The 27,374-nt window shown below is 48.2% G+C and overlaps 2 protein-coding genes across 2 annotated transcripts in view; one reads left to right on the top strand and one right to left on the bottom strand.

Annotated features, from left to right (window-relative positions):
* The window catches only part of DOCK2 (dedicator of cytokinesis 2), a 358,186-nt gene that overhangs the window by 164,763 nt on the left and 166,049 nt on the right, over window positions 1–27,374 (top strand). The window lies entirely within an intron of this gene.
* On the bottom strand, window positions 7,487–21,345 carry INSYN2B (inhibitory synaptic factor family member 2B). The gene is made up of 3 exons (XM_054568065.1): window positions 19,764–21,345; window positions 18,572–18,646; window positions 7,487–7,673 (listed from the first exon to the last, which is right to left on the bottom strand). Exons 1-3 carry the CDS (start codon window positions 21,107–21,109, stop codon window positions 7,487–7,489), a joined length of 1,608 nt encoding a protein of 535 aa, XP_054424040.1. The 5' UTR covers window positions 21,110–21,345.

Here is a 27,374-nt window from a genome sequence, read left to right as displayed (position 1 = left end):
TTGTCCTTGGAGAATTTTTGGAAATTTAGAGGTGTAGGTTGTCTGCCATCTGGGCGTTGACTCAGCACCCGCATGCCCAGCACTGCTTTCTGAGGACTATGGAGTTGGGGTGGAAAATCTAGAGTTTGAAAGGATTTTGCTGTTTGGGAACTGGTCCTTCTTTTCTCAAAAGAAGTGAAGAGGCCTTATTTCACAGCTAGAAAGTGTCTTCACAATCCTGCCCTTCAGTTCCCTTCTCTGCAGAATGGGGCCCATGGTTACTACCTGTCGACCCATGGTGAGGACTGGTCAACAACTTACTTGTAAAGCTCACACCACAGAGCTTCACACGTAGCAGACCCTTGGTCAATAAGAGCCATCACGATTCTCCTTCAGTGCTCAAGTCCTCTCCCTACTTTGATGAAAGTGTTATGAATCAGATCACAAGCTATTTTATGGTCTTGACCGGGGATCGCTCCTGAATTTGTGAAGTATTACCAAGCTGTTGCTCCAGCTGGGTTGTGAATGAAGCCCCTTGAGATGAAACCAGCCCCCATACGTCTGCTACGAAGGCTCGAATCCCAGACGGGAAGGAGGGATCCCGTAACGGTGTCCGTCTTGGAATGTCACTGAGGGGCTGGAGCTGCCCATGGAGAAACCCCATTGGGACAACTGCAAATGAGGCTTCCCCACAGGCCTTCATCCCTGTCGTCCCTGCCTGGCGCACTGGCCCTCTTAAGTGCTCAAAAGAATCAATTCTGTCAAGCGACCCTTCAAATCCAGAACCCATTTCTGTAGGTGAATGCTACTTTCATACAGGAATGGCATTGTGCAGCCAGTAAATATTTATGAGTATTTTTTAATAATATGAGGAAGTTCTATGACTTAAATATAGAGGGAGCATTACAGGAATGCAGCAGCAACAACAGGAAAGTCATCGGGGACCCTGAAGATCAGGAGAGGGAAGAAATGTCGTCCCTCACCAGTGGCCCTGGTTCTCCCAGAAGTCAGACCCAGGGACCATGTACTGAGGCTAAAATTATGTTGGCATCTTCTGCTTAAAGGACACATGATTTGTACATTTCTATAGTTTCACTTTTTCTAAAATTATTTTGCTTTCCTTTTATAATCAAGAAAAAAACCTTAAGCACTATTTTTTTTTTTAAAAAAAAAGGAGTTAATGAGAGAGTCAAGCATTTTCATGTATATAATTTTACTTTTCTTCTAACCAGCCTGTGAAGCCAGATGGTTCCACTTTGAAGGCAGAGGTGGGGGAGGGAGGTGAAGGTACTTGTTTAAAATTGTGCAGAAAACCAGGGGCAGAAGTGAGGACAGCCGGTCTCTTTCTGATCTGTCTCTCTACCCTGGACGTTTTATCTCCATATCTTCTCCCAGTTCGTTCAACCGGCCTGCAGGAAGCATTTACAGCACCTCAGGCAATGCGCTAAACACTTGGAGGGTCCCAGAGATGTAGGCGACAATCCTTGCCCCTCAGGCCTTTGCTCCCGGTAGAGATGAGTGTGAGAGACCGGCAGAAGAAATGCCAAGGCCACGTAAGCAGCAGCCTGCAAAAGCGCTGTGAGTGTGCAGAGGACGGAATGACTAATCCCATGGCAGGGGTGGGGATGATCAGAAACAGTTACAGAGAGGAGGTGACATTTAAATTGCAACTTGCTGTCTGGCACGGGAGTTGAGGGCCCAAGCTTCCAAATGTGGCAGACCTTGAAAGAACTTCAGCCTTCACCACCTCATCCTTGCGGACTTTGACAGATTACTTATCTCCCTCCAAGCCTCAGTATCCTTCTGGAAAATGGGAGTAATCACAAGCAAACTCATGGTAATTTTTTTTTTAGGAGTAAATAAGATAATGGAAGCAAGTCATCTGGTAATAGCCTGTTGTAACTCCAAGAACCTAGAGCTTTTTAAAAAAAAAAAAAAATCACAAGTCATAGTGATATAGCTACCATTCATGTATTCCATCAAAATGAAAATTGTTTTCCATGGTAGACAGGTAGAGGAACAGTGTCCCCGGCTGAGGGGACAATGTGTGCTAAATCACTGCTGTGTCTGGCACCGCCTCTGGCATTTGGAAAGTTGCAGGAGAAAGCGGGGCTGTAGGAAGTTAGATGCAGCATGCTAGGGTGGTGTCAGATCGCAGAGTTTGCTGTGGGAGGAATTTTATGCTCTAGAATGGTGGAGGGGGGGATGGGTGTTGGAGGGGGTGATTAGAGATAAGGTTTTTAAAAAGCCAGGGAATGGGAGGGCCTGATGCGTGCCTAAGAGAGACCCCCAGGCAGCTGGGAGGAGGCTGGATCTAGAACTGGGAAGCTACAGGGGAAAGTAGGCCAGTGCTTGGGCTGCGCGCAGCGGACAGGGGCTCGTGGTGGAGAATTTCGTTTCAGTTAAAGACCTTCTGGACTTCACATTTCACAAGGTAAGGAAAGCAGTTCCTCTTCTCAGGACACAGTGTGCAGTGGAGAAGTGGGGAGAAAACTAGAAAGAGCCATCCTTTAAGACAGATCATCATCACAAGAGGATAACAAGGACAGCACTGAGAGGGTCAAAAAAGGAGGGGCATGGTGTCCAGGTGGGCGGATCAGAAAGGGACATGTGCTTATTTCCGGACCCCCTACCCACAGTGGGCCACAGTGAGCAAGGGCAGCATCCGTTGTTTTCTGGCCTGGCGCAGAGAAGGGAGTCAGTAGCTGCTTACTGGGAAATCAGTGACTGTGGACCTAGGTTCATCTGAGACGTTTCCGTGGAGCCAGTGGATGTGTAGAGTAGAGAAGAGGGCGGGACCCATTTCAGGAAACCCCAGCAGGTCAGCGGGCTGAGTTTGTGAACGTTGGTGCTTCCCACGGCTTTGGGTGTGCTCTCTTCGATCCCCTACTAGAGAAGGCACATATATATATAAATCTTGAAACAAACAAGCAAACAGAAAACAATGACAACAACCCATACCTTCTCCTCCATCACCCACACCGGATCTGTGCATGTGGGATTGGGTGCGGTCAGGCTTGGTGTGCTGAATGGAACAGCCATGTGAACCACTCTTGGTTTCAACAATTAAAGTGACTCGGTCACCCTGATCAGCGTGGCTCAGTGGGTTGGGCGCTGCCCCCCAAAGCAAAGGTCACTAGTTTGATTCCTCGGCAGGGCATATGCCTGGGTTGTGGGTCCTCTAGGCAGGGAGAGTAAGAGAGGCAGCAGAGTGATGTTTCTCTCCCTCTACTTCTCCTTTCCCCTCTCTCTAAAAGTAAATAAGTAAAATCTTTAAGATAAGTAAATAAAAATATGTTGGATCAGATCATGTGGCTCAGGAGAGAGAAGACTGTGTTGTCAATATCACTAGGGTATCACAGCGTCATGTGTGCTACCTGGGCAATGAGCCCAAGCACCCACGCGAGGTCACCGTGTTAGCTGATGACTTAAAATATAGCTATTGACCTTTTGCCAGGAAGAAAAATACAAGTTTCATTTGAGTGAAATTTAATGTAAGATAGCTATGGATTCTGAGAATTTGTGAAAGACATTCATAATAATAAAGCTTTTATTTGCTCTGGAGAAAATAATCCTTTGGTGTGATGTTTATTGTCTTTTCATTTCAGTTGTGGTTTAAGCCAAGGCAAAATGCTCCGCCCAAAACGCTTCTTCAGTTAAACAGACCCTGTCTCCTTTAAATTGCATTCTGTCTGAAATGGACTAGGTCACATGTAATAAATTCTGGCATTTTAATGGAAACATTGCAGCAAAAATAGTTAACAATCTGCTTTAATTTCAAAACCAATTTTCCCCTTCATACAGTAAGGCAGTATCTTGGTAAATTGTGCAAAAAGCATTAGGATTTAATTATGGTGGCAATTTGTTCTGAAGCAAGGTTAAGTGGGCTGTCAGTATTCTGGATAAAGGTGTTGGGGGCTTGGGGGCGGGGGGCAGGGGGTGGGTGGAGAGTAGTGGCTTGGTGTTCCTGGGCCCTGGTTAACATGTGGACCCCAGTGGCAACAGAAGCCCTGGGCGCAGGAGCTGCTGACGGTCTGGATCTGTGGGAGGCTGGATCCTCCTGGGAGCGTAGAAAGAGCCCGTACACACCAGCGGGCCCATCCCCACGTGAGCACTGATAGACAAGGAAACGCTCTGGGACTCTTTTCTTCACGTCTCTCCACTGGACCCAATTCATTCGTTAACTTATTCCTGCAACAATGTTTGAATCCTATTGTGCAGGTGCTGGAGATACAAAGGTGAGCAAAAGTAAGCAGGATTCCTATCTCAGGAAGATTGTAGGCTAATGAGAGAGAAATACATTCCTCCAAGGAGGATACAAATATCTGTGCAAAGACAACTGTGCCGGGGACACTGACGGAGGGGTCCCCGGTGCCAGGAGAATGTGTGGGGGCAGCCCGTGTGGTGCGGGCAGCGGTGAAGGCAGCCAGCGAAGGCTCTTCCTGGGCGGGTCCGAGTCTGTGCTTTCTCTGTCTTCCTGGGAAATGTATAGAAGAGATTATAATGAAAGCTATCCCTGTCATTAGCACCATTGACGTATCCTTCTCCAGTGTGAATTTTATAACCCAAATCAACCCAAGCTAGTAATGGAGTCTTAAAACCTAGGAAAAATATGTAAGTTTATTGCAAAAGATAATATCCCATTTAAAACAGTTTAGAAATTTACAAAACCTTACATTATACATAGTTTTTAAGAAGGTGCTCTACAGATGAGCTGGTATTAAGTTCCAAGTATAGTGAATACACATTTTCCTTAACTACAGAGAAAGCAGCTACATAAACTCCTGCAACTTAAGTTGATGTATCAGTCTTTTTTCCTTCCATTCTATAAAAGTAATTTTTGCTAAATTAATCTCTCTCCATAAAACCATATAACCTCAAGTACAGCGTTTGTGTAGATTATCATGGTAGATGTTACATAATATTTTACAAAGAAGTGATTTTCACATGAGTAGATAGGGATAGAATTTTGGCATATGTATGATATATGGGGTTTGCTTTGTTTTTTAAACAGAGATGATCATTTTCATTAGCAGGAAGGTATTTACCGAATCCCTTTCCCTCATAACGATTTTAAATACTCAGTTTCCAGAAGAGCTTTCCTTCCCAGTTTCAGGTTGGTGGCCTGAGCAATGCTGTGTTGTGCTTTGGTATAGAATCAGTACAGTCTCATTTGGTTGTATTTCTAAAAATGGCAACATTTTCTACCCTATTTCATTTTTCAGTTGAGGGCTTATCTGAGGCCCCCAACTCAACATAAAGGTATAAAAACATGCGCTTTTTAGTTACCCAAGGATTGGGTTATACTTTCTTTGAGAGTGACCTCAAATGCCTTTTCATTGTTCTAGACTAACTTTGGCAAACGGTCCAGCTCTGCCCTGGGTCATTCTGCTCACTTGATGTAGGACCATGTACAGAGCTTATAAAGCAGGTAGGGTCGGTGTTTATGTCTCCATTTGAGAATGGACAGACCGGCCCTGAAAACGTAAACGATTTGTCAAAGGATAGTGGACTCGGCCCTTCTGTTGCCTGGGTCTCTTAATTCCCAGAACAGAGTTGTTTTCATTCTAGCATGCTGCCCAGGAATATAAATTAATTTGAAAATTAGTGTAAGCAAAGCAAATTAAGATGGAAGCTCTACTATAAGATCAAATTACATAAGAGATCCCACATGATTTTGCCTTATTGGATTATCCTCTGTGCTGTTCTTTTCCATTGTTGGGGCCAACTGAGAGTGGATTGTGTGGGTACAGAAAGACCTGTGGCTTTTAGCCAGTGGTAGCATATCTTATGAAATGTGGCTTCCTAAGTATGACAAGTGTATTCATCTTAATTCCAACTTAACATTATGGATGCCAATCTCATTTTGTGGGTTTAAACATTACACTAGAAACAGAACAAGAGCATCTCGAATGACATTCCAAGACTTAAATAGCGCAAGCTGAGATTCCTTGCCAAGTTCCCCTCTCGCTCTCACCGAAATAGCTTCTGCACTGCAGCACTGTGGCAGGGCGGAGGCCACTGGCAGGGGGTTTGCCCAGTTCCTCTCCCTTTGCAGTGGGCTACGTTCACCCCACGTTCACACAGGATGCTATACCCTGCATGCTCTAACTCAGACAGCTGATCGGGACCTGAGGGGGTCATGAAACGCCTTCCTCGTTGAATGCCATGTTGAGTTTAGGATCCCTTTTCTAATCAGCATCCATCCAACCACAGGCCGGTAGGGAATTTAACGTGGACTCTGAGCCTTGCCAACCCACCCCTCGTCCCCAAGAGTATGTAGCGATTACTTCATTATATTATGTTAATAGTTTGTTCAGCCATGCAAGCGTGACTGGGCCCACATGTACAGGGGTCATGTCAGAATAATGAGCCCGACTTTAAAAGAATTCAGAATTTGGGAAGGAAATGTCTTTAATACTAAAATGGAAAAAAAATTTGTCCTTATCCCTAGTCCTGCTGCTGCTTCAATCAAGTGACCATTGCCTGGCCACCAGGAAGGGAGATTCTGTAGATTAATATACTTTTGAACCTATCTACAAAAGTACTGTGGGGGTGAAATGAATGAGAATCCGTGTCATGTTTTATCTCAGTCTCATTTATGTTACTGGTAAGATGAAACGGACAGACAGGATGCTGGATCTCATCATCTTAAATGCTGCAGGGAAATTAATGGTGGAAATGTCACCCCAATAAATTCAATAAAAAAAAAATTAACCATGGGATCTTAAAATTCAAACCGCAACCAGGTCCTACCCATTTGCCAGGCAGCCGCTGGCTGCAGGCAGAGAAGCAGGATGATCTAAGGTGGGCCCCGGAGATACGCCTGCAGGAGAGCCACTCCTAGTTCCTTGTCCCCTGCGGTGACCTGACTCTGCCACAGATTGGAAGGCCAGGCAGCATGAGATGACAGGGCATTGGTTTGGGATCAAGGGGCTAATTCAAAATGGAAATGACCCAACCCACCAGGCCGTCTTGCATTTCTACGCCCGGCCCATTTCTGTGGTGCTCATGTGCCTCCCCATATCTTAGAAAACTGCCAGTGTGTGCATCGTATCTCTTCCACTGTCTCTGTTCATAGCCCTCCTCTATCTTTCTGCCTTGCACAGCATTTCTCTTTTTTTTTTTTCTTTTGGGATGATGAACCAAGGATGAGAAGGAAGCGCTTAGCATCCTGGAGGTGTAGGGAAGTCAAGGGGGGCTTTGCTCATGGTGGGCATCTGGGCTTCGCACCCCAGGATGTGGCCTGGTGGTGTGTGATGGGGAACTGGGCAAGGGGTCGCTCTGGGGTCCGTGCAGTCCTCAGCAAGCAGCGGCACTCGCTCAGGTGAGGTTGGTGGTCGGGGGTCCAGCAGCGGCCAGGCCAGCCCTGGGTCTTCCCCGTTTCGCAGGTGGAGTGGCTCACAGCCTGGGGCCTTTGCTCAGCAGCAGGGAAGGCCTACAGGCAGCAGCCCCCCCCCTCCTCGGGGAGGTATTTGGGGAGGGCACAGGGCATGGTCCCAACAAGCTAGATCCACCAGAAGCATTTCTTCTTCACCTTCTTAGTTTTCCGCCTTAAATCCTGCTTCTCAGAAACAGGGGGTTCTGCCGGGGACTTTGGTGGGGGAGAGGGCTCTTCGGCTGGTGCCGCCTCCTCCAGATTCTGCAGCACTTCGTGGAACCTGCCTTCTTGCTGCCGAAAATCATATTCTACACTGAAAAACACAGAGAAAAGAAGGAAAGTAAATCCCAATCAGCACATCCTGATTCAGCATCACCAAAGGCCCAACTGATATGGAAGAGCATACGCTTTGACACCTACTCCCAGATGTTCAGACACCTGCTGGCTGTGTGACCTTGGAAAAAGTGTACCCCCTCTCGGAACCTCCGGCTCCTCATTGAATTGGCACCTGTGACTCCTTCCTGTTGGGGGCGCTCTGAAATGTCAGCGAGGCGTGCAATGTGGCAGACTGACAGCAGGGGCTCGGGCAACGTCGCTCCAGCCTGCCTCACCCTTGGTTCAAGCTCCTAGTTCTTAATATTTTTTACACATGTTATGCACGAAAACTGCCTCATTATAAAAGATGTAAATAATACTGAGACAACAAAACTGACGCCTTAGTTTCCTCATCTATAAAATGGACAACATAATAGCATATGTCTCAGGGGCTTCCTTTGGAATGAGTATGTATATTAAGTGAGAGACTCTAAAGGAATCCTTGGAGCTGTGCCTGGCATGGAGGAGGCCCTCCACCTGTGTTCGTTAGCTCCCATTGCTGCTGTTATTACCGTCAGCATTGTTCCTGCTAATATATTGTGTCTTGCCTTTGTCTTGCTTCTCAACCTAATATATCTTGGATTGCTTTTCACATGCCCTTACCTCCGAGCAGTCCTCAGTACAGACACATTTACACACACTCCTGTGATGGGTACTTCCTAATCTCCTTTTTGCTATTTTATTTGTGTTTTGGAGTCGTTCCTGTACAGACTCCATTGCATGGTCCGTACACTGGTCTGTGAGGTGTACAGGACTTGTCATCGGGGACCGGGATCCCCAGGCATTCAGAGATCCGGACGGCAGAGTACAGAGGCTCCGGTCTGCACAGTGCGTGCTCGCGCCCCCAACCTCTGAGGGCTCGGGAATCAAGCAGGCAGCCTCAGGGACTGTCAGCCTGCCCCCTTCCTCTGGCTCCGCCCTCCCAGCACCTGCAGAGCTGAGCCAGACAGAATGGCTCTTGCCTGCGGGCTGTGGCGGGCTCTCTCTGCCCTGAGTTGTCCCTTCCCCTCCCCAGGACATTTACTTTGGGAGGCGTTCTTGTGCAGGATACTTGCAGGGAGATGCTGAAGGTTCCAGCTGTGTGTTCCCTGGTCTCACACCAGGGCTCTCAGATGGCCAAAGACGGGGAGCACAGCGTAGGCTTGTGGAAGGAATGCGGCCATGAAAGCAGCGCGTTCTCCTTGTGTAGCAAGGAAGAAATGAAACGTTTCCTGTGCGAGATGGAAGACGCCACGCTGCGGTGTGGTGTGGTGTGGCATGACTGGCCGAAGCCTTTCTTCCCAGCAAGGGCTGAAAGGAGTTGGCATTAAAGGGGCAGTTGTTCTTGTCTACTGTCACTATGTCACTTCCCAGAGACCCAGGGTCAGACTGAGGGCTGCTGAAAAGGTGAATTGTGATTGCCACGCAACTAATGAAGGCCCCAGACGGTGCCTGTCACCCGGCCTCCTGCAATAGAGGCAGCTAAAAAGACCGATGGCGTCAGTGCTTAGGGATGTCGGGCAGGAGTGTCTGATTATTTTGTTCTCGGCTTACGTCCTTTTACTCTCTGTTCCTCCCTGGTCCCCTCTACAGGGACATGTTCCTAGCTGGGTGACCTATATAGCAGATGAAACACAGGCTGTGATTTTTAAAGCCAAGCTCCACAACTGATTAGCTGTGAGGTCTTGGGGAAGTCAGTTTTCATTTTCAAGCCACAGCGTTCTCACCTGTAGAATGGGCACGGTGCTGACTCATAGGATTCTCAGTGAGCTTAAATGACATAATGCACATGCCAATGCTCAGCTCAGAGCTGGACGCCACGTATTCAGCCAGTCATTCACCAACCATTCAACCATCTCTCATGTGCCAGGCCCTGGGCTAGGTGCAGGGGGAGGAGTGGTAGACAGACAGGCAGGCATTATCCTGGCCTCCTGGCACTGGCAGCCCCGTGGCTCTCTGTCCTCAGTAAATGCCAGCCAACACCAAGAGCTTTTGGGACCTTCCAGCCAAAGCCCAGCATTTGCCAGGTCAGTAACCTTCATCCTGGACCGCCAGAGGGAGTCAAAGGAAGCGGGTGCCCCGTGCTCATTCTAGGAATTTCCTGTGCTGCTCTCTGCTATACAACATCCCATCTATCCTCCATCCATCTGTCCATCTGTCCATCCATCCATCCATTCACCCAGCTCATGGCTTCACATTGTGCTCAGCTGAGGGACACAATAGTAAGACAGACAGACAGACATGCATACTGCTCTTGTAGATCTTACTTCTCAGTGTATGAGACGGATGACTAAACTAACAACTGCTTTAAAAATAAACTTTGTATTTATCTCCACTACCCCACTTTCCAGCTCCTCATCCATACACCTCTAACAAATTATATGAACATACGCAAAACCCAACTTCCTTTTTCTCCTTGTGTGTGACATTTCTCTGATTTCATAATTCGAACAAACAAACAACAACAAATCACCTGGGTCTGTCAAGACTCAACAACAGTGTCCTAAGACCAATTAGGAATAGCAGTGCTGTGGGTGAATCCAGAATGTACAGAACTGGCAGGCCTGGGGGGCGCGGAGCCAGGAGGCAGCATGAAACTGTCTCATCATCACAATGCAAAGTGCAGCCCAGTATAGAGGGAGCACAGAGCAAGGGCACTGAGTGGAACGCTCCTGGGTTTGAACCGAGGCTGCACCTCTCACTGGCTGGGTGAGCTTGGGCAAGCTGCTTCTCTTCCTGAGACTCGGCTGAGAACAGGGGTTACAAAGCTCTCTCACTGAGTAGTTGTGCAGATGGGACACAATGACAGGTCAAATGTCCTCACATACGGTTAGGTCTCTGCCTGCTGCACTGTCCTCTGAGTCTTTTGTCTTCCTGTCTTAGGGGCTGAATGTCTCACCCCCTCACTCATACATTAAGCTCTTGCCAGCAACATCACTCTTCACCCATTCCCCCTACCCATGTACATTTAGGAAAGAATACACTCTACGTTTCTATGGAAACGCCACAGGGTTCCATTATGATCCCCCCACCCCTCTTGCAACTGCCCCCACTGATCTCAGCAATTGAAAAGGGATTGAAAGTGACTTTCTTTTCAAGGCCAGGCAAAAAAGCAGAGTATAGAAAAGTGTGTGCACTTAGGAAAGAAATTGATTAATGTTTTTTAGGCCAAAGCAATTTATTAACATAAAGGAAAATTGTCACTTTCCTTCTTACTCTTCCATTTGACAAACTACTGTTTAGTTTGGAGGAGAGGAGAGGGAGTCTATGTTGTTTGGGTATTAGCTGCCTTATAAATGGGCAGGGGACAGTGTGCTCTCTCATCTCGAAGCCGGGTGCAGAAAAGAAGATACCCCTCCACTTCCTTCGTAGCAGACCCACACCCTCTTCAGCAACCTCTTGAAAAAGGGAATAAATTGTCTACTTGGTGAGAATTCAAGGAGAGGGTAGTTTGTAGATTCTGGGGGATGGCTGTCTGCCTTGGGTTCGGTATCAAGGTGAACAGCGGTAGCTTTTGGAACCCCCCTCCCCTCTTTCTTCTCCCTCTGAGTCTTCCTCCCCTCCCCCCTCGCCATCTCCTGCCACCCATGTTCCCTATGGATGGAGAGGAGTACTGAGGGCTTGGTCTGTGGAGCCCTGGCTCCCGGTGGGGGCAGGAAATTGTTCCAATACAGGATTTGGGCCCAAAGCCACTGAGATACTGTGTAGCATTCAAGGTCCCTCAGGAACAGCTGACAGCCTGGCTCACAGCTGCCCCATTCATTGTCCAAGGGAGCCCGAGAGCCCTGGCCATCTGAGCCACCTGTGCATAGTGCCCCGCGGCCTTTGGAAAGTGGGCTGCCTGTAAACCACGAAAGGAGGGCTCGCAGGGGCCCTCTCAAAAGAACCTCCCTGATCTAGCCGACAGGTCGGGGCTGCAGCCATGGTGCCAGGTGAGGAGGAAAAGGCTCTTGTTCCAGGTGACTGGAAGCAGCGGGGAGCCTAAGTCATGGCTTGTCTGGGTGAAGAAACCGTGAGGCTCAAGAAGTAGGTAAATACACCTGTGCACAAGCCACGAGCAGAGCCTGCAGTGGGAGGCAGCAGCTTGGCTGGGCAGACCGATGGGCCATGCCCAGGAGAGAGAAGACTTTATATAGAAACAAGTGAATGCTAGAAGCCCCTTACTTTCCTATAGCACTTTCAAACTGCAGACCCTTCTGATCTGTGTCTTTATTCTATCCTCATGATGGCCCGGGAAGATGGGAAGGTTGTCACCACGTTTAACTGACAAACACAGCGGAGAGAAGTCACACTGTGAGTTATGATCAGAATTTAGCCCAGTTTCTAGACTTTTAGTGCTTTTTTTCCTAAAGAGGGATTCAGTGTTGCAGCCCCGGGCCTGGCTATAACCAGAGACTTATTCTAAGAAGAGGAAACAACAAAAGGATACCTGGATCCTGTTCGGTGAGGACGCATGGCAATTTAAATGAATAATAATAATAATTAGAAGATGGGAAGGGGGAAGAGGGAAGAAGAGGAGGAGGAGGAGGAGGGAGACTGTCATTCATGGAGTGAAATCTACATTGTAGACACTGTACCACAAGCTTAGTAATTCTCACTTGTCTCATGTAATCCTCACGGCCCCGTTAGGCAGGTATTGTGTTTGTTCCATAAATGAGGAAACCGAGGCAAGGGCAGGTAAAGGGCACACACACGAATAAGAGATGGGGCCAGGGTATGAGCCTAGACTGCCTGGCTCCACAGGTGCTGCACTCAGTGGACTGTGCTGAAGAACACAGTCACCTTTGCCCATGTGAGATCCTGGCCGCCTAATGTGAGTGGGCTGGACCCTGAGGTGGTGGTGACTAAGGCCTGGTGCACCTAAATGACCGCCCAGCCCCCTGTAGAACCTGACCCCACGTGGAGCAGGCTGCATGGAGGACCCTTTATGACCCAGCAGACCAGCCCACCCACAGTAATGTTTCCGGAGTGCAGGGCAATTCTGGCCGGAGGCTGCGCCCCAGGGAGGAAGGGAGCCCAGGCGCGCGGCTCCCTCCCAGCACTATGTGGGCTCAGCGGCACTGGGTGTGCGCAGGCTGCCCAGGTCGGCAGGGGGCCTTTGCCCTTCCTTCTCAGCAGGTGGGTGTTGGTCTTTAATAAAGAGAAACGGTGACAAGCCACCGCCATAAACCACACGCTCCGAGCAGGTTGGCTGAGAAACTAATGATCCGTGGAGCCTCCCTGAAGATGAAACATCTTCCAGCTCCCTCCTGCCCCCTCACCTCTGCTGAGCGTTTCCGTGGCCCCTCGCACCATCGAGCCCAGGCGCCACCGATTTATGGACCTCCTGCCACTTTCTTTCCTGAGGAATTAGCAGTTGGAACCAACAGCAGCAGCAGGGGTAGTTTGGTTCCTGTCCACTTGGATAAATCACATCACTTTGGAAAGTGTCTTTGGGGAAGGATTCCAGTCTGAGACAGCAGGAACTTCAGTTAGTGCCCGCAGTGTGCCCCCACAGCCTAGAAGGGATACCGTCCCTAAACTTTCTCCTAATGACCAGTTTGCTCATTATGTTTAGGGTGCGATTTTACGCTTCACAACTTGCAGCCATTTCACGTTGGCAAGGGCAGCCCTTCTCCTAGGGCATCTGCCCGCCGATGGGTCCTCAAAGAATTGCAGCTTCTCCTCCTGGCACATGAGTAAGCAGGACTGAGCCCAGAATTCGTCGCACCGGTCCCCAACTCGGAAACACATCTGTGCTCTGGGGTCTGGGGCTCTGGGGTGGGAAGGCCTTCATGGTAAGCCCTCAGAAAGGACAGGTCTTCTTGGGTAACCTTAACACACATGTGCACCGATTAGGCAAGGTCAAAGGTAAGAGGGGGAGGGACAGGAAAATCCCGTGGCAGCAGGACCTGTTAAGCCCTGGCTCTGTTGGATCTTGGGCAAGTCACGTAACCTCTCTGAGCCTCAGTTTCCTCATCTGTAAAATGGGAATAATAACCATACTCATATGTTCGAGTTGTTGGGAGTCTGAGATGAGATGCTGCATATACAGCGTTAGCAAAAATGCCTGGCACAGTGCCTGGGACAACAAATGGTAATGATTGTTACATTAACTTGATAGAGAAATAAAGATTGGGTCATTCTGTGGTCAGCTGTAGCGTCTGTGCCAGCAGCCACCCACTTGTTATTCCTGGGAAGTTCTCAGCTTGCTTGATTTTATATTTATGGCATGTTTCCGCCTCTTTAGCTATTAATGCATTAAAATAGGTTTCATTTTTATTGCCGATAAATTGCTGATGCTGTAAATCCTCCTCCTTTCCTCTTACACTCTGGGGAGAAGAAGAAAGGGATAGCGCACTCCTGAGAGAAACAGGGACTAGAGGCAAATGTCTTGGGGATCAACCTTTCAGGGCCCAGAGACATTGCCACACGTACCCCAAACTTTATGCCTTTTTCCTAAAGAGGCAGCTTGGGCTCTGTTTGGAGGCGGTTGTTTTGGGGAGGCTGGTGGGTATTTCTGTAACATTCATGGCCCAACAATTGAAACGAGCACTGCCCAGTCTGTGCTAAAATGTGGCAAGAGCTGCAAATAGGCCTGTGACTGCTAGAAAGAGCAGGGACGCTGTGTGCCATGTCGGTATTTTTCCCTGCAGACTTCAGGGTTGGCCACAGAGAAAACCATGCCTCCCCCAGCTCACCTGGCTCCATGCTGGGAGAGCATCCTAAGCAGACCGGAAGAAAATACTAAATAATTTAGGCAGAATGGTGGTTGCTAAACCCATAGGCCCGAGTGCACATTACATTTCTAATGGAATAAGCTTATTCTCCGTTTAGCCAATAGCTTTAAGTAGCAGGTGAGGCCAAGACCCAGTGTCCAAAAAGCTTAACCATAGAAAGAAAACTCTAGGAAGCCTCCCGCACCACCAACCGTGTGACCCCAGGTGACCCCAGCAGCTCTTTGGAACAAGGACGGCCTGGCTTCTCTCCTGCAGGGCACACAGCGGCAAGGCTTTGGCCTGTGTTCTGGAGAGACTGCTTGTGATAAGTTCTGAAAATCAAAACTGGTGCATCTGAGAGGCCTTTGAGATATTAAGGTGGAAATATCTAGTTTACATATCCCTGTAGTTAGGAGAAAGTGAGGGAGAGAGTGTGCTAATGAAAGAGGTAGGGAAAACCAGAGTGTGATAAGACAGAAGTTCAAATCCATGAGTACAGCTGAAACCATGAAAAGAGGCTAAGGATGAGAAGAGGAGACAGCCTGTCCAAGTGGACCCCCAGACCAACAACAGCCTTTCTGTCTCCATCCTCTCTAGCACCTTTCAAATCTCACATGGTCAACCTCTCCCTTCACCCATTAAAAACGCGAAGTTCGCACCATGCTCTTTATTTCCATTTCCTAAGCAACATGCTCGGGTGGTAGATGGAAATTTTTTCTGAGAAAGACTTCCTATTCTCTTCCCTTAAAACATTTGATGCCTTTTTCAACTTAAACCAAGCAGATTTCTCCCCCCCGGAGATTGGTGGAGTCAAAGTCCTCCAGAGAGGCTCGGCAGTGATTTGTAGAGATGAAGGGCGGGGAGAAGTGGCTGGAGGAACGGAGGCTGCAGTGGGGGACGGAGGGAGGCCGGGGCTTAGGAAGAAGAGCAGAGGGAGCCGATTCCTCAGGGCGTCACTTCTCAGACTTCAGTGTCCGTGCTGAAGTTCATGGCTCCTGTGAAACTCCCCACACCAGTTATTTACTTAATGTCGTTCCTCTCTGAGTCAACTTTCTTTTTAAGCTTAAAAACATTTGTGCAAATGATTTTTATAAAACAGGCAACGCTGTTTTTGAAAATAGAGATCTGCCCAACTTACAATGAATATTTAGGGAGACTTGTTTTAAAAATTAAAAGCTTCAATAAAAATAATTTAAAGTGATTACAATCTGGCTAGATGCTGTTGCTTGCCTGCGGCTATGAATCTGAGACCCGCTCTCTCTTGGCAAAGAAGATAGGTCTTCAAAAAGTTTTGAAGACTTTCTGGCACCAACCTCCAATTTTCCCCTCTAGGTAATCACAAGGACTGAAATAACTTTGGAAAGAGAACAGCCTTCTCACTCAGTAATTCAATATTATTTAATCTTGGGCACCATATGTGGCTCTTACCCAACCCTTTGAGAAACTTGTCCTAGAATCAGTGCTAAGGATCAGTGGGGAGCGTGACCGGGAACTAAACAGCCTGGAACCAGCTTGAGGCGTAGAACCAGTGTCTATCCTCTTCCCCAAGAGCCTGTCAAAACTCAAAGGAGTCCATTTGCCTCCATGTAAGAGGTCTCCAGGGAGCCCCTGAGGGCCGTGCATGGAGTCCTTAGGCTTCTGTGTGGGGCCATGCTTCTTGGTCAGATGGGATCTATGGAAGTGGCCTGTGGTAGGAAGGAAGCCAAGGAGAGCAGGGTGGGGGCGGGCAGGGAGCAGAGAGCGTGAACTGGGCAGAACTGATGACCCCGCATGTCTTGATGGAAGTAAGTAGCATTAGCTGTAGCCTGCGGCCAATGGGGCCACTCAGAAAAGCTTACGTGTTGTTAACTTAGTAGCAACATCTGCAGAGAAGAAGAGCCAGGAGGCAGTTCTTCACGTGCCCACGTGCCTTATGCACAGTGACGTGCGCCGGACCCATCCATCATCACGGAGAGGGGCCGCTGCTCGGCAAGGCCCACGGAGGAGGATCTCGCATCGCTTATTCATTAGCTTGTAGGATCTGACTTTCTAAGATACAACACCGGGTTTGAAGTCACATGAAATGTTAAAAAAAAAAAAAAAAAAAAAGAGGGACAACTCTCATCTTCCCACTGTTACTATGGTGGAGATGTTTTTCTGATCTCTTTGCTTTCATCAAATTAATTGCCTGTTCCTTCGCAATGGCTTAGATACAAGGATATAGATACTGTCTGGAAGAGCAGTCTGGCTTTGAATGGTAATGAGGAGTGGATGTGTACAACGGCTGTCCCTCTTGGGAAACTGGAAAGGGATGTGTGCAAGAAGCTTTATGAACCCTTCCAGGGGTGTAAATTAATTTCAAACGTTTGCTTGGGATGTTTGAAGTAGCCACTAGGAAGATGCAAACAGTCTCAGACCGGTGGGAAAGTCACAGTTTAGCCAAATATTGCCACTTTTAATTCAGCACAGAACACTAGGATGTCAGGACTGAAAGGGACCAGAGGGACCATCTAATTAAAGGCCCTCATTTTTCAGATGAGGAAACTCAGAGGCCAGAAGTGATTTGCCCAAGGCCAGGCCGTGACACCCACAGTGGCCTGGGAAATAAGCATTTGTCCTCTTCATTTACATAAGTTAAATAAAAAGTCACTGTAAGGTAATGGAAAAATACATCCTCTGGCTGATTATGAAGAGGGACTATCCAAAATTTAAATGGGGAGTAGTTAAAAATAATTATTGTTTATAATGAATAGTTTTTTTGTTCTCTTTAGCTGTCTAGACATTTAATAATTTTTGTCCTCCTAGAGCCTAGGGAATTTGCTTAAGAAAGGAGATGTGAAAAAAAGGGGGGGGCAAAAATGTAGCAATTGATGAGACTGGACTAGCTACTTATACTTTCCAATGTCACAAGCTTTTCCAGGGTTCTTTTTTTTTTTTTTGAGGGGATTTTTTTTTTTAATTTTACACTGAGTTAAAGGACATTTTCTGTGCTCAGCCCTGAAGTTTCTGCCATTTGGTGAAAATGTGTAGTTCCGTGGCTGCTAGGTGTAAGGAATTGACATTTCAATGAAACAATGCCCCAGGCCCTGCCTAAATGTAGGAGCCTTCTAACCTCCAGGCGCCCCTACCCTTACCGTGCTGAAGTCTCGGGATTCTGCTAAGGAGAGAAGACGAATTTTAAAGAAAGCGCAGACAACCCCATCAGGCTACCCTCTCCATCTCAGAGAGAAGCGTAACAGAGAAAGCAAAACCCTACACTTTTGTCAAAATTAGATGCCATCAACCAAAATGACTGCTTTTGACCTGCATTTCCACCGTGCTGCTGAAATGGGCTTCCAGCTACGGGGGCATTGATCTCTCTAGTAATAACAGTAATAAGCCCTTGGATTTGTACAGAGCTTTGCAGTTACAAAGGCAGCTACTTATATTACCTCACTTGCTCCTTGTGGCAACTCTGTGTAGGGATAACTGTTTCCACTCTATAGATGAGGAAACTGAGCCCCAGACGTCTTAGCAGACATCCGACTCGGGGATTTTGACTCCAGGTTTGGTGCTCTCGCTACAACATAATGTTTTTCTTCTATTACTTATAAAAATCTACTTTATTGCAGCAACCTTGCCCCAAACTGGAAGGAAGTGATGCACTTAGGAAGGAATGCAGACTGCTTAGCATGTTTCTTGACACCTTGTTAGTGCTTGGCATGTGATAGCTACCATTGAGAAAGAGGCACTGTGGTGGAATAATCAACATCTCGGGGTTTGGGGTCAGAAAGGCCTGGACTTAAGTCTTGAGCTGGGTCCCTTCTCTGAAAATGCTGTATGTGGCCTGGGCCACATGGCTGGATTTCCCTGAAGACAGCCACACCCACCTCATAAGGAATAATTTTGAAATGAGATGCAAATGTGCACATAGAGCTTTATAAGGTGCCTGCACTTGGTGTTCAGTACGTGTAGGGATCATTATCCAAAGGATTTGCTCATAGACCTTATTGTAAGAAAACAAAGCCATGCCTGCCTTAGAACCAAGCGTTAACATTTCACAGTTCAACACCTGGACGTTTAAGTCGCGGGTATTGAAAGGCCTTCTGTCTTTGCCTCTCTCTTGACTTTCTGCATCTTAAGAGAGTGCACGCAAGTGTCCTGTGGACCCGCAGCTTCTGTGCTCCACAGACCCAGGTACCTGTATATGATGCACGCTGTGTTCTGACAGGTACTGCAGTTGTTGAGGTCTTGGCCCGTTCGATAAAAGTTGCGCCTGCAAGACAGAGAGTTTGCTGGATGAAGCTATGGGCAAAAGCCCCGTGGGGTGCATGCATCCTACCAGCTCCTCCGTGCAGTGGGGCATTGCCCCCTTACCGGGAGCCATGCTCTGAAGCTTGGCTTTTCATGGATAAATGCTCATGACAACTAAACAAGAAACCCATTAGAATAGGACCTCCTGTTTCTAGAGGGCTTTCAAACCTGAGGGTTTTTTCATGCAATAGCTGGGAGATGAGTCAGCTATTCTTACCCCTTGGAGAGAGGGGAAACTGAGGGACTTTGCAAATGAATGGAAGGGAGGTGGTTAAACTCCTGACCCCTCAGTTCAGTGCATTTCTCTCTGTTCTCCCCTCCCCGCCCCCCCACTCCCTGGTGCTGCCTCCTTGTAAGGCAGTGCTGATGCTGATTCATATCAGCAAATGTCAGTTAATTTCCTCTTCCCTCTCCCACCCTTTTGTTAATGAGCTTTCATCATCCCTCCCTCTCAGGCTTTTGGGAGCACATTTCCCAGGGACAAGCACTCCACACCTAAATAAATAGCTGCCTTTTCCTACCCAGGCTGGTGCTGAGTCACCCAGGAAAGCATTCCGTGAATTTTTTTCTTGGCAGAATTGTGATCTCATTTCAGTTCCTACTGAGTTGGTCAGTGATAGACTGGCCCACGCCATGAAAGCAGTCAGTGGAGGGCAAGGTCAGCAGTAAGCATGGTGGCCCCCTCGAGACAAACACAGATGACTAAACTACTGTGCAAAAGCAGCGACTTGCTTCGAGGATGGTGTGGTACCTGTTTGCTATCATCTCCCCCATCATTTATCAACTGGACCCCCGTCTTATAATCATTTCTGACCCCACTGCTTCATTGTCCCCTATCTCCAGTCTGTTGATATTTGGAAACAAAAACAAATAGCCATGGAAATCCACCAAAGCCTAGGACCAAATGGAACCAGGTCGGAATAAAGGCAGGACATTGCTTATGATTGGGGGAAACAACAGAAACTCAACATTTGGGGGACGTTTTACTCGTGGAAACCAATGCTCTCTCTCTCTCTCTGCTCCTCTCCTGTCAAATGACTTAACACAGTCATTTTTAATATTAAAAAAATTCACCTTACCCTTCTGTGAGAGCCCGTGCTTTCTCCAAGTCTTGAATTACATTCAAAAGGACTTTAATTTTCTCTTGGTTCGAGTGCAGAGATTCCTCCACAGATTGCAGCCTGCCTTGGAGGTCGCAGAGTTCGCCCCGTGCCAGGTGGATTTGATTAATCCCCCCAACGTCCCTGCTGCCCTGAAGTTTGGTCTCCCTCCTTGGAAGAGAGGATGGGGGCTGGCCATTTCCGGGACAACTGTGAGGCGCCGGGGCGTCTGGCGGGGCGGGGGCCTTCTCGGCCTGCTCCTGATGCGCAGGGGCAGATTTTGATGCATCGTTCGGTTTGAGTGATGGCAGCTCCTGGTGGTGGTTGCTCGATGGAGAACAGTCTGATGCCCCTCCGGGGTGGGCCGGCTGGCCGTGGGAGCCTGGTGACAGGGAACTGTGAGTCCGTGGAGGTGAGGGAACCCATGTGTCCTTTGACAGAGATGATAGTGGGCCAAAGTCTTTGTCACTGGAGTTGTCTTTGGGCAAAAGCAATTCGGGTTTAAGTTTCCCCGTGCCTGGCGTGTGGTTGGCACCGCTGGTGGCGTTTAAGCAGCAGGAGGATCTTTCTGAGTCGGATGGCAGCGCTCTTCTCCCATCGCCTGGACACAGGTCAACTGAAGGGTGGGTGGGGTTGCTCAACCCTGCAGACCCGTCTTGGTTGAAAGCGGGCTCCCTTGCCGCCCAGGGAGGACTGTGATAAATATCATCGGGGACTTGAATGGCAGCTGTCGCTTTCTCTGAGGCTCTCCAAGGCCCTGCTTCCAAGCATATGCTAACAGGCCCATTGCTTTGCACCTTGGCCGTTCTAGGGAGAAATGGGTGGGATGCCTTGACCCTTCGAGGCCCATCCTCAAGATGCTGAGCCAGCCTTAAGTAGGCAAGTTCAGAAGACACAATGTCCTGCTCAGAGAGGTTGCCATTGACCTGGATGGCACTTTGGGGTGCTGTTGGCATTTCCACCAGGGACTTACTGGCTGTGAGTCTCTTCCTTTTGAAAATTGGGAAATGCTTCCTGAGACTAGGGGAAGTTTGGATCGCGATGTTCCGAAAGCCCCCTGCCTTCTGGGACCTGGGGAAGGAGAGCGAGTAGGTGGGGAGGTGATGGTGTCGAGGTGCTTGAGTCTTGCCTGTCACCACTGGGTCTTCAGGAGCATGGACCTCCGCCTCGGGGAGGCCAGGCGGCACTTTGCTTGTCCCATCGTCTTTGAACCGCACCTGCTGAGACTTGCTCCTGCGGTGGTGTGGCTGCTTCACCAACTCCACTGACTCCAGGCTGTTCCGCTTCAGGAGCACAGGCCGCACTTTCATATTTTGCTGGGCCATTGAGCCTCAGTGGAAAGGGTTGGGACCATACACTTCTCCTGGGCACATGTCCTTAGGTCTTTGGAGCAGCATCTGACAATGGCATCTCAGACACCAAGACCTGCCAGCCGAGATGGAGTGGCCCTTTCCTCTGAGTACAGGGAGCTGTGTGGGCCATTCCCAGCCGGCAAGTCTACTTGGGAGCTATCTGTAATGCCTCCCCTGCAGTTAAAATATTATTTCATTGCAGTGATAATTGCCACTGTGATAAACAATGAGTTAGGCTAATTATTAAACATCCAATCTACCAAGAGAGCTGGTGGGCTGTTTATCAAGAGAGGCTGGCAGGCGGCTCTGATCCTGGGAAAAGCCTGCTACCTTAAACAAAAAGACAACAAAAGTACCATTTAGGGGATAGTGCCAGACTCTCAGTGTGTGAATTCCTAAAGAAACCTGCCACGTCTGGAACAGACGGCTTCCTTTCCCGGAGCATCAATTTCCCATGTAAAACTACAGGAAACTTAAACACATATTCTTTCCATGGCATGTAAACAGGCAAAGAAATCAATGACCTGGGGCTTGGCTTCTTTGAGGATGCGTGATGTTCCTAAGGGAACGGTCCCCATTTCTGTCAATCACAGATCGCTCCCTCAGGGCCATTGTTTGCTTTCATGCTCTGCCCCTTTTCTTTAGTGAAGGAAACTCATCTCCCTAAATAGCCTCACAGAACCCAGCGGGGTGTGACCAGGACAGGCTGGAGGCATTGGAAGGCCTGCAGATGGCAGAGTCCCTGTCGTGGTTTACTCGTGGCTCAAGTTCACATGTAGGCAAAGTGATCCATGGCTGTAGCCTCTGGGAATCCAAGCGGAGAATGGCTGACCCTTGGCCCCGGGGATCGGGGTCTGAGACTTGGCTGCCTTTGCCAGCAGGTAAGGAGAGTCTGAAAGGGAAGAGACAACAGTCGCAACTGAGAACACTGTTCCCGAGGACCTCGGTTTCTCTCCAAATTCCAACCACCCAGCCGAGCGTTTCTGAGGGGCGGGGGGCGGTCTCTGAACAAGTCCACCCCACTCTCCCTCTGCCTGTTCCCCTGCCTGGGGAGCTAGTTGCCAAGTGGCTGCAGGACCTTAGCAGTAAGTGCCTGCCAGTTCCTCCTTTGCTCCCAGGTGGCCCCAGGCAACTCCTGTTCATGGGTGAGACCCCAGCCTTTCCGCCCTCCCGCCTGTGCACCTCCGGGGCTAGACTGCGTCAGGACCCCCATTTCCCTTCTCATCACACACTTCACAATGCCAACTGCAGCTGTCCTTAAACACTCACGTGTGTGTGTGTGTGTGTGTGTGTGTGTGTGTGTGTGTGTGTGTTTGGGCCATATCTACCTACTACCCCATGAGCTCCAGGGCATCGAGGGCCAGAGCCGTCTTATTCTCCCCTTGGGTGCTCCCAGTGTTCCTTGGGGCTCCCAGCGGTGCTTAAGGGGCACTTGTTCACAGAATGGATGGCTGAATTGTAGGTCCTTTGGAGGCAAAAGAGAGGCTGGGCACAGGGGTCCCGGGGCATCCTGCCCCGGCAACAGGACAGTGCATTCTCTCTGCCATGACCGTAACCTTTACCCGTGGACAAGGTTTTCCTCAGTGTCTTCATTTTCTCATTGCTTTCCAGGAGGTAAACATGCACAAAATTCTCTGTGCAAAGTGCACCTCGTCACAATAACAGTGGCCATTTAATGAACTTGTATTTCTACCATGACGAGGGCTTTACATGCATTAATCATAACAACTCATTTACCAAGTGCTCACTGATGTGCCAGGTGCTGTTCTAGCACTTGCCAAGCTGGAATTCCTTCATTCCCTCCTCTGTAGATGTGGAAACTATCATTATCTCCACTTTACAGATGAAGAAACTGAGGCCCAGAAAGGTTATGTAACATGCCCAAGGATGTGCAGCTAGTGATAGAGTCGGGATCTGAGCTTAAGCAGTCGGGTCCCACACCCTGTGCACTTAACCTCTACTCTCTGCTGTCTTTTCAAGATTGCGTTATCTAATTTCACCCTTACAACAAACCTGTCAGGCGTCAGGATTCTTACTGGACTAATGGGGAAACCAAGGCTCAGAGAAAGTAAGTACTCAGTGGAGGGACTAGATATGACCCCAGGTGCCCGGAATTCCTGGGTCTGGGTTCTTAGCCATGAGGTTGTGACCTTGTCCCCTAGGGATCTGCCCTCAGTGCAGACGGATGATGGTATCAGTGATTCAAGAAAAGAGTTTGAAGGCCCCTGCAGGTCCAGAGAGATGAAAGTGGAAAAGGACAGCGATAGCATTGTCCACATTCTGTCTCTGGCGCTCAGCCTCATCACAGAGGTTGACGCCTCTGAGCTCTCTGAGCCTGCGTGCTTCACTCCCCAAACATTCCTCATTCTGCTTTGTCAGGGTACCCACTTTGTGGGTGACGCTTAGGCCGTTCTTCTCAGTCATTTTCTTTCTCCAGGAATTACTAGATAATGCCTGTGGCAATTTCACCTTTCCTGCTCCCAGCTACCAGGAGAGGGACAAGCTAACTCAGTGAGTGGGGCAGTGAGTGGCAGGTCCTGAGAGAGAAAAGGGTCCATCGATCATGCAAATGAGTTGTCAGCTGGTCAGGAGGCCCCACAACTTGGGCTCCAGAGCCTAGGTATTTATGTCTGCTTTTGTAGATTTTTTTGCCCAATTGTCCTCTACATATTCCTTCTCCCTAACTGTTCATTAGTGCTTCATTCTGGTAAAGTTAACTCACTTAGACTACAATTGTGTGAAACTGGTTTCCATAAGAGCGAATGGTTAGTGAACACTGATTATGCGCCAGGCATTGTGAGAGGTGTTTTCCGTTCACGCTATTCTTCAACCCTGGCGACCATCCTAGAAGCAGGTACTATCACCATCTCTTTCCTATAAATAAGAAGACTGAGGCTTAGGAGGTTAAGCACCTTGCCACAAGTGGCTCACCTAGTAAGTGACAGAGCTGACATTTGAACCCAAGGACTGACCCTGGAGTCCAGGCCTGGGACAGAACTTCTTGCTCAAGGTGGTCAGACAGGATTTCAGGGTACCCTCACGCCACGCACACACATTTTCCTTCCAAAAGTCAGTCCTTATTCTGGTTTTAGCCTTGCTCTTTCTCCAGGAGATTTACATGCCCTGGAGATGTTTTCTTTTGATCTTCAGAAACAGTCCGGTTTTCTATTTTTAAAGTAATGAAGATAAACAAAAAAAGGAAGAAAAAAAAATCGTCTGAAATCTCACCACCCAGAAAGAGCCACTGTGTACATACATGATTCAGTGAAGTTCACTGGGCTTCTCACTGTGCAACACGTGGCATGTGCATTCTATGCGCATTGCATTCACATGCAGGTTCACGGGAAGCCTTTAAAAAAACTGAATGGTATGGAGAAAGTTTTGTATTATGGCTTGTAGATTCACACCATCCTTTTAAGTAGGCTCATGGGACTCTGTTGCCTAATCATACCGTGATTTATTTAAATAGTATCCTTTTGTGGGTATTTAAGAGATGTTAAAATATTTGGTACTATTAATAATCCTGCAGGTAGCATTGTTTTGGTGAACCTTGGAGCACTTGCCTAATTATTTACTTCCGGTAAATTCTTAGAAGAATTAGTAGGTTGAAGTACTTATACATTTTACATTTTGTTGACATTGTCACTTTTCCTTCCAGAAAGTTCTTCTTATGTGCAACCCCACTATTACTGCCTGAGAAGGCCTTCTCACCAGAGCCTGTTTGTCACTGCATTTGGTCAGTTCCTGGTGATCTTTTCTCCTCATTGCCAATAACACAGCAGAACAATTGCCTCCTGTTTCTTATGAAATTTATTTAAGATTGGGCATTTTTCCATATGTTTATTGGTTTTACACTACGTTTGGTATATGTAAAGAATGAAAAGTTGAAAGTGATCATTTGAACAATGAAGCTAATATGAGAACTCTTGTGTCCTAGACCTAACCTAGGAAGCCTAGTAAATACAAAAATTTTCACTTTAAAAAATTGCATATGTTTATTCCAATTCTTCCTTCCCCGGCGCCCACCGTGACCTTTGCACACACATGCCCTGGGGAGTAGCCTGGCTAAAGGGAATGACCTTGCATAGGCCTTGGGTCACGCAGGCTCCCAGCTCACCATTAATTGACAGGGAGTTCCCTGGACTTTGGTGGCTAGGGCTTAATTAATATCCTGGCTAGCGCCCAGGATCTCTCCCCAGAGGTGGCTGCAGCAGCCTGTGGCACAACCAGCGGCTGGGAGTTACTGCCGATCTTCATGACATTGTATTCTGCCCTCCCTTGAGTACTGAGTTATTGAACACTAACCGGCTGTGTGTGTCCAGTCATGAACCATGCCTGGTCCACGCTGGATGGTCCTCTTGAAATCAGGGGCTGTGTAGTAGCTGCAGAAATGTTCAGTGCTATCTCTGTAGGTCACAAACTTCTGACTTTCTCTGGAATAGATGCCCACTTCTCTCTCTGGTTTCTAGGCTCTGCAGTGAAGGATTGAGTGCGTAGGCTTTAGCTCATGGTTGACTTGGACTAGAATCTTCCATTTTCTATCAACTTGGCCTTCGTAAAACCACGTAGCATAGTTGTGAGGATTAAATTAGACAATCTATGTGGTCAGCATAGCATGTTGGCTCATCAAAGAGAATCTAACTGGGAACTGTGAGATGCTCCTAAGTGTGACTTGTCCTGTCCACTTTCCCTCAGGAGAGCAAACTGTAGGCGAATTTTCAGGAGGCAGCATGCTAGGGGGAAGGGGTCCGGCCTTCTCCCTGCCGCTGCGCATGCCGCGTGCCGTGTGCCGCTCTGCCGCCACGCTTGTCTCCCTGTTAGTGATTATCTGCTGGCCTTCAGCCTTCTCTACTGGACTGCAAACTCGTTGAGAGTGGAGACTGGTCACAGTCCCCTCTGCATCCCTGGCACTTACCCTCCGCTGGACACCGGGCCTGGGTTAAGTGAGTTCTTCTCAGAGGAGGGAATATAATCCCCCGTTACCTTATTGCCCTTGCTCCCATGGTGTGGAATAGTTGTAGAGTTGGCATGCAGTAAATATTTGTGTGACTAATTAATTAGGAGGAAATTGATTCACTCTCCACTTGCTTTCCTTTCAAAGATACATCATCACTGGGTCTCTGGGATGAATGCATTATGTCTGTCCTTTAGTGTATTATGCTCGCCCCATCTATGACTCACATTTAATTTGGTTAAACCTTATGGAGAACCTATTACGACCTGGGCACTGTGATAAACACGATGGAGATTACAAAAAGGAATAGGAACCTGATCCCTATTGCAGCACAAAGAAGGGACTTTGAAATGCCACCTTGTACAGAATCCGTCTCTGGGAGGTGGTACATTATGCTGTGCAGCGCTGGGGATGAGTTGGATGTATTCAGATCCTCTTCAGCATCAGCGGTACTTGCATTTTAAATGGGATTTAGACTTTATCCTTTACTCCAGGAGTCAGCATTTTTTTTTTCCCTTAAAGGGCCAGATAGTAAATATTTTCAGCTTTGCCGGCCATATAGTCTCTGTTGCCACAATTCAGCTCTGGTGTGTGGCAAGAAAGCAGTCATAGGCAATATGTCAACAAATGGCTGTGACTGTACACCAATAAAACTTAATCTGTAGCACAGCCAATGAGCCAGGTTTGGCCTGGGGGGCGAGGCCCCGTTTGCCGGCCCTACTTCCAGACAGTGGGGAGTCACTGCTGGTTTCGAAGCCGGAGGAGTTTGATTAGGTTTTTGTTTTGCAGAGAAGCCTCTGTTTGCTGACACATTGCTATCTCCCTTCTCCTTCTGTACGTAGAGTCAGTAATAATAACCCCGACTATTTATACCACACTTTACAACTTACGAAGCATTTTCCAATCCCATGTAATCCCTATTAAGCATGTCAGGAAGCATTACCCCTGTTTAAAGAAGAAGAATCAGCCTCAGAAGAGTTAGCTAGCTTGTCTTAAGTCACAGAGATAGAACTGGGACCCGAATGCCATGAAGTCACCTCGGGGCTGTAGTGGAGACCCAAGTCCCCCTACCTCATTTAGCCCATCAGATGTGTCCCCTGCATTTAGCCAGCCAGATGTCTAACCATTTAGTGGGTTGGTCATGTTTCCCCAATGAGAGAATGCATTCTTTTTCTTTTCTTTTTTTTAAATCCCCACCCAAAGATATGTTTATTGATTTGAGAGAGAGAGAGAGGAGGTGGGGGAGAGGGGGGAGAGAGAGAAACAGAAAGAGAGAGAGAAACA

The sequence above is a fragment of the Pteronotus mesoamericanus genome, unplaced genomic scaffold (assembly GCF_021234165.1).
Source record: "Pteronotus mesoamericanus isolate MK-2021 breed Mesoamerican mustached bat unplaced genomic scaffold, CSHL_Meso_final contig_2, whole genome shotgun sequence".
Taxonomy (NCBI): domain Eukaryota; kingdom Metazoa; phylum Chordata; class Mammalia; order Chiroptera; family Mormoopidae; genus Pteronotus; species Pteronotus mesoamericanus.
The sequence above is the reverse complement of the archived record's forward strand: the minus strand, read 5'-3'. Positions and strand labels throughout refer to the sequence as shown.

Excerpts from the sequence above, each read along its gene's own strand:
- INSYN2B (XM_054568065.1), bottom strand. The coding sequence starts at position 21,109 with ATGGCCCAGCAAAATATGAAAGTGCGGCCTGTGCTCCTGAAGCGGAAC. Across the intron at positions 18,647-19,763 it reads GCACGGGCTCTCACAGAAGG|GCGCAACTTTTATCGAACGG; the intron begins GTAAGGTGAATT and ends TCTGTCTTGCAG. Across the intron at positions 7,674-18,571 it reads ACAGCGTGCATCATATACAG|TGTAGAATATGATTTTCGGC; the intron begins GTACCTGGGTCT and ends TGTGTTTTTCAG.